Genomic DNA, 11,145 nt, shown 5'->3' with positions numbered 1-11,145 from the left:
GCCTGGGAATTGAATGTATAACTTGCTTCTCCTTCAATGTCTTTCTCCTTTTACTGTATCTCAGTGATTATGACAATACTGTAAATATATATTCACAATTAAGATTATTATAAAATATATATATCCAGTAATAAAATAATATTTGTTAGTTCATTTCTTTTTGTTTTTTTTTCCTGATAGATTCTTAGAAGTAGATTTGCTGAGATAAAATATACTAACCCATTTGTGAATATTTCATATATGTTGACAAATTCTCTTCCGAATATTATAGAGTTAATGTTCAAGAAGGAATATAAGCACACATTCTCATTAAAAGTTCATTTGGAAAAAAACTTTTGGGATTATGTTGTTATTATGAAAAGAGTTACAATTCTGAAAATCTATGAAAGAGAAAATAAAAAGCGGCTGTTGTTTTATTATGTGGCAATGAGCATTTTTAATCTTTCTTAGTTATTTTATTTTCTGCCTTGGTTTCTTCTGGGAATTATAAAGGGAGAGAGAAAGAAAGAGAAAGAGAGAGGGAGAGAGAGAGGGAGAGAACACATATAGTTTCATACTGACATTTAAAGTGATTTATAATTTTGTGCCAAGAATAAGTGTGTGGTGCACACATATGGAGATACACACATAAATATAAATTTTTCAAAGACTGTGTAATTTTATATGTTCTCACTGTTTGTGTTTATCAGTCATTTGGTATTTACCCTTATCAATGGTATAGGAAGATTTTCCTATTTTTATTTGATAGGAAAATGTTATCTTGTTTTTATTCATATTCATTAGAGAACTGGTCAAGTAATATGTCTTTTTACCTAAAGCTTATTATTCGTATATAAGTACTATTCTATAAAGCTATTGTTAAAGTTCATAATTCAAAATCAATTTATCTGTCTTACTGGTGGTGGGCTCATCACTTCTTTATTAGCAATATTCATGACTGTAGTCACAAACATTGCTATAATTTCCTATTTTATACAGATAAACAACTCATGATTTTTAACCAATCATATTTATTTATATTTTTTATTGTAACTTTTTAATTATTTCTAGTTTAGAAATTATACTTTTTTGCCTAATCAGTGCATTACTTTGAACAGTGCAGTTGATTAGTGAATTATATTTGATTGCTAATAAAATTTTGAAATCCCCTAACCCTCATATTCAATTCTGTTCTTTATAACAGCATCAAAAATCCAATAATATCTAAGTTCTCAGCTTAATTGACTTTTTTAATTTTAATTTCAGAGAATAAAAGACCATGCATTGAATTCTCTCATCTAAGTGTAAAGGATTCCTTAAAAGATTTGTTTATTCCCAGATTAAAGATAGTTCTGATGATGTATACAAGGAACAACCTGAACTGTGCTGAGCCACTTTTAGGGCTCAATAACTCACTCAATGTTAATTTCAACACACAAAAGAAAACAGTCTGGCTGATTCATGGATACAGACCAATGGGCTCCACCCCATCATGGCTTTCAAATTTTGTAAGGAGTTTATTGCATAAAGAAGATATTAATGTAATTGTAGTAGACTGGAACCATGGTGCTACCACTTTTATTTACAACAGAGCAGTTAAAAACACCAGAAAAGTTGCTGAGGCTTTGACTGAGTACATTCAATACCTTTTGGTAAGTCTGGAAATTTTATCATTAATCTTGCTATACAATATATAATGTGTTATGTAATACTACTTGTGATAATAAAAGTAATACTTTTTTTCATAAGCATTTAGAATTATAGCTTTGAAATTCTAATTTGTGCAGTCTTATTATTTTGCATCAAAATATAATTGTATATCTAGATTTTACCTTATTTTAAAATAATTCTCATAAACACTTGTTATGATTAATTTAAAACATTGTAAGACTTTTTGACTCTAACTAAATTAACTTCAGAATAAAGTAGTGATCCTATGTGGGCAGAGGGGATAAAGTATATAATCTTTTCATTCTTTAGATATTCTCCCTAAAATATGTCTTAACATGTTTACATTAATCAAATATGAATTTGGTAAAAGACAGGAGAAAACAGTCTGAAAAGTAGATTAATTTTATCTATGTCAAAGGAAATTCCATTCAGGTTTGCTCAAAGTGGGGGTCAGGTAAATTTAGGCCAGTTCTGGGTCATCTATAGTTTGAATGATTTTTCTTAACCATGTCAACCTTTATGGAGACTCATGTTTATCCTGAGAGGTGGTGGTTATGGGTAATTGAAAGACAGAAGGGTTAATTTGGTCTGTGGTTCATTCTTGGGCTTGAAATTGCACATGTTGTGCTGAACTTCCAAGTCTTTGCTGAAATTAAACAAGCATAGCAAATCCAAGAAGCAGCTACATCTAGTGGCTAGAAGTCAGACTCAACGGTTCAAAGTCCAAATCCTTCACTAACCATCACAATTCATTAGCCTCTCTATGTGCATTTCCTTATTTTTTCATTTAAGATAAAATTTTATAATAATGTTTATAGAAATATTAAAGAATACATAGATATATAAAAAATGTTAATGTGTATGTATGTGTTTAACCAATGAATAATATTTAGTAATCATTGAATACAATCAACTTTTATTATTATTTTTATGTTTCCTAATTTGGAGAAAACAATACCATCTCTGTGAAAGGCAGAGGAGATAATTGCCTTACTCATTGCTATCAGTAGGTTATAAAAGTGCACAATCAATTTTTTTTTGGTTATAGATTTTACATAATAGAAATGAACCTCAAAGTATGGAAAGGGTGAGAGATAAGTAGAGAAATTTGGGAAAATTTGAAGCATAGATAAATTTCTAGCAATACTTCAAAGTTCAGTAACTGTTTTAAAAATAACATAAATCGTTCAGTAGCACTACACTTTGGAGAAATATTTTCTTCAAGTTTTGGGGCATTGCTCTGAAGTATTTGGAGACCTTTATTGCTTGGTGCTGGGAAAACCTGTCTAGTTTTCCCTTAGTGGCAATTTACATCTTTCTGTAAGCCTTCAGGCATGTCACCATATAGACTAGACATGATCTGCTCACAAGTCTTCTACAATTTCCTTATGAATATGGTGGAAGAAATACACCCTCATGTAAGCTCCTAACACCTCCATCCTCCCACCTCTACCCATTGACTAATAGGTTTTCAAACCCTGACCTTGGCAGATTAAATTCCATCACTATCCAGCTTGTGATAGGGGAAGCCACTTAAAATCCATAATCCTAATTTTATCATCTCTGAAGTAGAAATTATTATTACACTTTCACCAGTTTTTCTAGGATTTTTGATAGAATCTAACCAGAGAAAATGGAGAGACAGATTAGCATAAACTTTGGTGAGTCAGATTGATCTGGGGTATGTCTTAATTCATTTGAGCTGCTGTAACAAAAAGCAAGCTATACATAGTGACTTACCTTTAAATAAAAGTTTAATGATAATTAAATAAAAGTTTAACTTGTTTCAAAAATTAAAAAAGTTATCTTCTCTATCTCCCAGAAATGAATTAAGCCATGAGAAAAAATAAAAAGAACGAGTTTTAGAATATGGTTGTGTGAAACAAGATTTGTAAATACCCAAAATGAAAATTGTGACATTCTTATTTTCAATTGTAGACACATGGAGCATCTCTTGACAATTTTCACTTCATAGGCATGAGCTTAGGAGCTCATATTAGTGGTTTTGTTGGAAAGATATTTCATGGTGGACTTGGAAGAATAACAGGTAAAACTATTTTTAATAAATTATTATTTTAGCACATTTTTAAGTATCAGAAGTTATTTAAAATTTAGCAGGTACAAAAACGAAGCAATAGAAATTGTGTATGCACATTTATTTTTCTGTACTTGTCTTCAAATATTAGATATAAGTAAGATTCTAAAATATTTTTTAGTTCTGAATACAGCTCATGTGACTTGAGATAGAAATGAGAGGAAAAGATCTATCCCTGTATTTCTATCTAAATTATTGTTGTAAGAATACACAGGAAAATTCGGCATATTAAATTAAACTTTATTGTACTTCATGTATGCTGAGATAAGAATGATAAGAATATGGCGATGTACTTAATTTTCACAAAACTGTATTTCAGTTTTTAAAGTGTTTTACTTGAGTGCTAGAAGAATCAAGAGTCGGTATCCAAGTTTGAGGAGTTCTGATTCCCAATTTTTCACATATTCCCATGACAGAGTTACTGTATCCACAAAACTCAGTAACCAAATAATGCCAACATAGACTTTCTTCCTTCCTCTAGAAGTGGTGGTGATTTTAGAAGAAGTATAATATCCTTCCTTGAACAATTTATGTTATTTTTAAAACAGTTATTTATATGTATGTCCATAGAATATTGATAACATTTTGAAGTATTAATAAAAGACAATAAACTTTTAGTTGAATTTTAGAAAAGAGGAAAAGGAGACGTGAAAAAATCTGTATGTATGGATATATATTTCTACCTATTAGTCAAATTTAATGGCTACATATTGGGGCTATTTAAATAAAATAAGAATACTAGAAGGGCCCAAGATGAGCAATATATTTTTCAAATAAATTTTTAAGATGGTACTTTCTTCCACTGCATATATGCTTTCAAGGAAATTAATTTTATCTCCCCTGACTTTTGATACAATTCAGAAAGTCATGAGTCTAGAATTTTATATAAAATTTAAGCTACACTATAAGTAATATTTATATTACATAGAAATTTTAAATATTTTTTTTTCTTAAGAGAATATGAACACATACTATTTATTATCTTTTCCCCTCCAGGAGAAGTCATAGTTGTTATTAAACACAGAACTTCTAATTTGCTAACAATTGTTACCTAAACGAAAATTCTAGAAATGTTTCAAAATATTGTGTGTAGGTATCTTTAAGGTGGTTTAGTTTGACTGTCTTCAAATGTTGATATTAAATATTCAAATAATGAAGATCCATGCTATTTATCAAGTTTTACTTACCTTTAAATATGGTTTGGGGGCAGATTTCAACTTAAAGTGCTTAGTATGTTTCTAATGTAAAATTAATAATACAACGCTGCAATAAATGAGCATCAAGTAAGAGTTGATTAGATTAATCATTCCTTTCTTGAATTTCAGGTCTTGATCCTGCTGGACCAAAATTTACTGGAAAGCCATCAAATAGTAGATTAGATTACACTGATGCAAAATTTGTAGATGTCATCCATTCTGATGCCAAAGGTAAAGCAGTGGCTTAATGATTTAAAAATGAAAAATTAAATGTAGATCCTGGAGAAGAGGAGATAATAAGAGGAAGAAGGGATGTGGATAAGATGTTTCATGTTAATGATTTCCTGCATTGTCAAATGACACTGCTCGCCTCAGTTTGCCTCATTCAGGTTTCAAGAAGTATCACATCATCCTAAAAATGAAAATTTTGGGAAACATAATTTGTTCTATTCAAGCCATTAATAGTCATTGATTTGATCCTCTTCCCCCCTTTTTTAAACCTAAATTCCATCTTTTAAAAAATAACTTCAGAATCTAAGTATTAAATTAATTTGGAATAAAAAGGACTAAGTATTGCTAAGGCAGTCTTGAAGAAAAAAGGTACATATTTTTAACAGATGTCAAATTTTATTATAAACTCATAGAAATGAAGACAGTGTGGCACTAACATAAGGAAGACAAAAAATTCAATAAAATAAAATAAGTTTCTTGTAAAACTTCTGAGATTTATGACAGGTGGGGCACAGCTGGGCAAAATGAAATGAAAATGAAATTTCAATAAATATTTCTGTTTTAACCTGTTAATTGTTGAAGTTTGGAAAAAACCCTCTAACTCACATATAATTAAAATCCTGTCCACATTTTGCATATAGTATGAAAAAGGAAAAGCAAATAGCTCATAACCCAAGTGAGAAGACTTAAATATTTGTTTACATTAAGACTGATAACTTAATAAAAAAAACTTTCAGAAAGTAAAAAGCAAGGGGTTGTGGTTCTGGCTCAGTGGTACGACACTTGTCTAGCATGTATGAGGCACTGGGTTCAATCCTTAGCACCAAATACAAATAAATAAAATAAATGTCCATTGACAACTAAAATATATGGAAAAAAAAGAAAAGAAAGAGCAAACCAAAAATATGGGGAGAAAGAGCTTTAAAACAAGAGTGCATTAATAATAAGGACAAAAATAATCAAATTTTAAAAATCAAGGCTTGGGCTGGGTTTGTGGCTCAGTGGTAGAACACTTGCCTGGCATGTGTGAGGCACTGGGTTCAATCCTCAGCACCACATAAAAATAAATAAATAAATAAAGATATTGTGTTCATATACAACTAAAAAAATATTTTTAAAAAATCAAGGCTTGATCAGGCATTTTTATAAAGGAAAAATTCCAAATAAACAATAACCATATGGAGCATTTTTAAAGTTAGTAAAAAGAAAAATGCAAATTAAAACTTGAATGAAATACCACATGCTTATAAAGAGACCCAAAATTTAAAACCCTGGCAAGACCATTTGTTAAAGAGGTTAAAGAACAACAGAAATATTCAAATGTGGTTGATAGAGGCTCAAATTGGTGCTGCCAATTTGGAAACACTTTTGCATTATTTATTAAAACTGAAGATATTCATGGTCTATAAAACAGCAATTCCACTTCCAAGTGTACAGTCAACAGATTTGCTTTTGCATGTACATGAATATATGTTCAATACTATTCAGAGTATGAATGAATATTATCCCCAAAATAGAAACAACACAAATGTCTCCCAACTGGAGAGGACAAATTAAGCTGTGGAATGCTCATACACTGAAGGGCTACGTAGCAGTAAATAACCTTCACACCTGATCATGTGGAGTAACATCAAAAACAGACTGATCATTAGAAAAAACCAGACACAAAAGCATATGCATATGTTTTATGTATATGTAGTGTCTTGTATGTATTCATAGTGTATAAATATTTATATAAAAATAATTTCATTAAAGGAAAGGATGTTTGTTATCTTTAGAGGATACATAAAAGCTTGTGATTGGATAAAGGTCAAAGAGGTTTCTAGGTGCTGTTCCTTGACATGAGTAGGTACAAGGCTACTTGCCTCATAATAGTGTATTTGTAGCCCTTTATTTTATGTTACTTTCTTATGTTGTTATAATTTAAAATAAATAGAAAATGGAAAGGCCATATTTGTTCTCCCTATCATTCTTAAAATCAAGGGAATTAATAATCTAAGTTGACCAAGCCATCGTGTTCCCTGCATCTGATAAGAAAAATAACATGCCTGAATGAAGGACTGTTTCTAAGTTTATAATAAGTATCTTTTGCTTCCCCTTGATCCTGGAGCTTTCCTGTTTGGGTCAAACCCAGTGGCAGATTGGAGAAATAGCTGGTTCCAAAATTAGAACCCAATGTTGCACTTAGAGGTCAGGAAACTTCAGAGAACTCCAAATTGTTGGATTTCATATTTGCTTAAATGCCATAAGCTGAGCATAAGATGAGATGTAAAGAGGGACTGACTCTTCTTTCAGTCATACAACGCATAAACTGCCCTGGAATCTGGAGACGTTAATTGAAGTCATCTAAGTTGTCTTTTATATTTCCTTATATGCTAAACGTCCTCACTTCCCCACCATTATGTATATCACCAGTGCTCTCATATCCCTCTAATGCTTCCCTAGCTGTTACTGTGTTCTCTTAGTATTATATACTAGTTAAATTTCCTGGATCTTAATCTTTGGCATTTTATTTTTTTGTACCAGAGATTGAACCCAGCTTAACCACTGAGCATATTACCATAGATATAGATAGATATATTTTTTAATTTATAGAGAGGGTCTCATTAAGTTTCTTAGGACCTCACTAAATTGCTGAGGCTGAATCTTTGGCATCATAATAGTTAATGTCAGACTCAATTATTTTATTGTTATGCTAAACCTTTTGCTGATTTCTTCCAAGTGTTAACTGTGTTAATTTCTTGTGCCTTAAGGCAAAGCATTTCAATCTTACTTGGCAACAGGGTTTTTTTTTTTTTTTTAAAGAGAGAGAGAGAGAGAGAGAACTTTTTTAATATTTATTTTTTTTAGTTCTCGGCGGACACAACATCTTTGTTGGTATGTGGTGCTGAGGATCAACCCGGGCCGCACGCATGCCAGGCGAGCACGCTACCGCTTGAGCCACATCCCCAGCCCCGGCAACAGGGTTTTATAATTGTAGTCCTGAATTTTCTGAGCTTGCTACTCTTTTTTCATTCTAGTGGCTCCCTGGGTATTAGACTGCATATTGATAATGGACTCAGAATTTCAACCTTCACCAGTGCCCCAAAGATCTACAGATCTACAGAATCCTGGGACTCAGCTGTATGTTGCAAGCCACCCTGACCCAAGTCATACAAGCTGAGGCTGTGTGCTCTTTAGGTTTTGCCAGTTAGCATCAGCTGTTCCCAGGCATGAAAACCCCAAATGAGAATAAATCCTCACCCTGACCAGAAGGGTCATATATGGTGTGAATTCTTGTCTTCTGATGATCCTTCTTACATGTTATGCTCCAGCCACCTGGATTCCTTAAATACCCCAAGTCTACTCACACACATATCACCCATGGCTTACTGCTCACATCCTCCATATCTCTACTCACTTTCAGCCTCCTCAGTGGGAAGCACAAACTACTGAAAGTTCAGCTACCACCCTAGCTAGGTGTGCTCTGCGCCCTGTTCCACTTGCTCCATAGCACTTATCTTGAATATTATATTTTTATTTGCCTCATATTTTTCTTCCACTAGAAAGTATATTCCACTACAAGGATTTTTGCTCTATTTTTAAAAAACTTATTTATGCACTAATAGCATAAAGAACTGTGATTGGCCCATAGTAAACTGGTGACTGGTAAATATATTGAATCAATAAAATATAATCTCACAAAGAATTAATTTGAAAAACTAACATGATAGAAACTCATATCTGGAAAAAAATAGCTTTTATTTTATTTTCAATTTAAAAATTTAAAGAGTACTTTTCAATAGATTTTGTAAGCAATTTTGTTTTAAGTGATTGTTGCCTCCCTGATTATATATACTTTGTGATTCTTGGGTACTTTTCTTCTTAGGTTTAGGTATCCAAGAGCCATTGGGACATATAGATTTTTATCCAAATGGAGGAAAAAAACAACCTGGATGTCCTAAGTCAATTTTTTCAGGTATATGAAATAGTATTTGCAAATGAACTACACATGATTGGAAATGGTAAAAGAAAATAATTTATTTTTCCTTTTTAATCTTTGAGCAATAGTTTGATTTAATCTTCTTTTCCCCAAGATTCAGGATAGTTATTGATCATAAATACTTTAATTTGACCCTGAGTCATTCATAAAGATTGCCAGTAGTCATATCATTTGTTTATGAATGAGTCCTATTATGTAATGGTTCCAGTGATTTTAGTTCATCATTTTAAATGTTAGGAAAATTTTTAAGTGATTGAGAAAGTACCATGTAGCTAAAGTATCATGTAATACACATTTGATCTCAAAATTCAACATTCACCATCACCATTTTACTGTACAAACAAACATTCTAAACTCTTGATTGTCTTATATATAGAGATAAATGAGCAGCTGCTACAGGTGTGGAATTTGGCTCGTCTTAGAGCCATGGTGATAAATATTCTTAGGTCCACAGCAGTAATGAGTAAGACATAACACAGGGCCAAAGGCTGCTGAAGATAGATGAGTTTGGCCAACGGGAGAGGATGCTAGACCTTGGGAAAGAAAAGAGAGGTCATAAAGTTTCATTGTCATCTGCTTCCATAGGTATTTCTTAGGCTGGGTGGAAATCTTAGAGGTAGAGGATTAGAAGGGAGAGATGTACACTAGTTATTAAATATGCTAGCTTTGTGTTTTTACAACCTGCTTCTATTGAAATTAAACATCCTTTCTGTATTAGTAATTACTTTATGAAAAATTTTATTAATTTTCTGCAAAAGGCATGCTAAAGTTAAGTTTTTAATGGTACTCTTTGTTAAGGGGCTTGAGATATAACTATATTGTAGTCAAAAATTTCATATTTGTGAGGTGCACAGAATTTAGTAGAACTTAATCTTCAGTTTTTCTCTAATTGATCTCAGTTTAATACATCTATAGTTCTTTTGCTTTTTTTTCCTTAAAGGATTGGAATATATTAAGTGTGACCACCAGCGAGCAATTCACTTGTTCATGGCAACTTTGGAAACAAACTGCATTTTTGTTTCATTTCCTTGTTCTTCATACAGAGATTACAAGGCTAGTTTATGTGTGGACTGTGGCAGCTTTAAGAAAAACTCATGTCCTAGGCTAGGTAAGAGGGATTGGTATAGTTACTGTAATTTCTTTTGAAAATGAATACCCAAATTGTTAATATTTTCTGTTGAATTTAAATCATAAAATCAATTATTTATGTTTATGTGTTAATTTGCTAAAATTTTATGGAAATGTATCTGTGGAGATGTGGTACTGTCAGAATAAATATTTTATTTACTACTAATTTTTTTTAATACACATGTGATTTTTATTGATTAAACAAACTTTGATTGCTTTCTTGATTAAGAAAAAGAAATGATATATTGAATTTATGAAACATCATAAAAGTTACTAGCCAATTATTAGATACATATGTTCCCCCCCAAAATCCAAAATACCTTGCTTGTATTCCTATAATATAAAAACTCTATGCATTTTATTAAGCAAACTCTATGCATTTTATTAAGCAAGTAGTCATGAATCCTACATAGTTCACACCTTCTAAATCAATAAAGCTTGATAAGAGCATTTAAGCATTGCAGCTTCTGAAATTTAAAGCCTTCCAGTGGAAAATTATAAAGCAAAAAGAATGTATATGAAAATAGAATATTAGAATTTCAGGGACTGTTCATTGTTTTCCAAAGAAAATACTAGAGCCTAGCATATAAATGTCCAGTCAGTATCAAGGAAAAATATTCCAGAAATGTTTCTAAAACCAAAAGAGCTCTAGTAGTGTTTACAAAGGCTGAATCCAATCATATGCAACCAGTTTTCTTTAGCAGGACTAAGGTATATGGAGAATCTCTAGGCAGGCAGGCATTATACCAAATTTTTATTATCCTAGTTCACATCTGCCCACATGACATCATGTGAGTTCATTTTCTGCAGAGTTCTTTTGGGATTGGTTTTTTGGTCTTATTGTTTTTTCATATTTGACCCAG

The 11,145-nt window shown here is 31.6% G+C and overlaps 1 protein-coding gene across 1 annotated transcript in view; it reads left to right on the top strand.

The window, feature by feature from the left end:
• The first annotated feature begins 1,083 nt into the window (after positions 1-1,083).
• The window catches only part of Lipi (lipase I), a 40,804-nt gene continuing 30,742 nt past the window's right edge, over positions 1,084-11,145 (top strand). The window contains exons 1-5 of the mRNA XM_040286943.2: positions 1,084-1,631; positions 3,589-3,697; positions 5,071-5,172; positions 9,041-9,130; positions 10,095-10,262. Of these exons, the coding sequence (XP_040142877.2) occupies positions 1,335-1,631; positions 3,589-3,697; positions 5,071-5,172; positions 9,041-9,130; positions 10,095-10,262 (766 nt within the window). The 5' untranslated portion in view covers positions 1,084-1,334. The remainder of the gene's footprint in view (positions 1,632-3,588; positions 3,698-5,070; positions 5,173-9,040; positions 9,131-10,094; positions 10,263-11,145) is intronic.

Source organism: Ictidomys tridecemlineatus, chromosome 3 (genome assembly GCF_052094955.1).
Source record: "Ictidomys tridecemlineatus isolate mIctTri1 chromosome 3, mIctTri1.hap1, whole genome shotgun sequence".
NCBI classification, from domain to species: domain Eukaryota; kingdom Metazoa; phylum Chordata; class Mammalia; order Rodentia; family Sciuridae; genus Ictidomys; species Ictidomys tridecemlineatus.
Note: the sequence above shows the minus strand (reverse complement) of the source record. Positions and strands in the feature narration are given on the sequence as shown.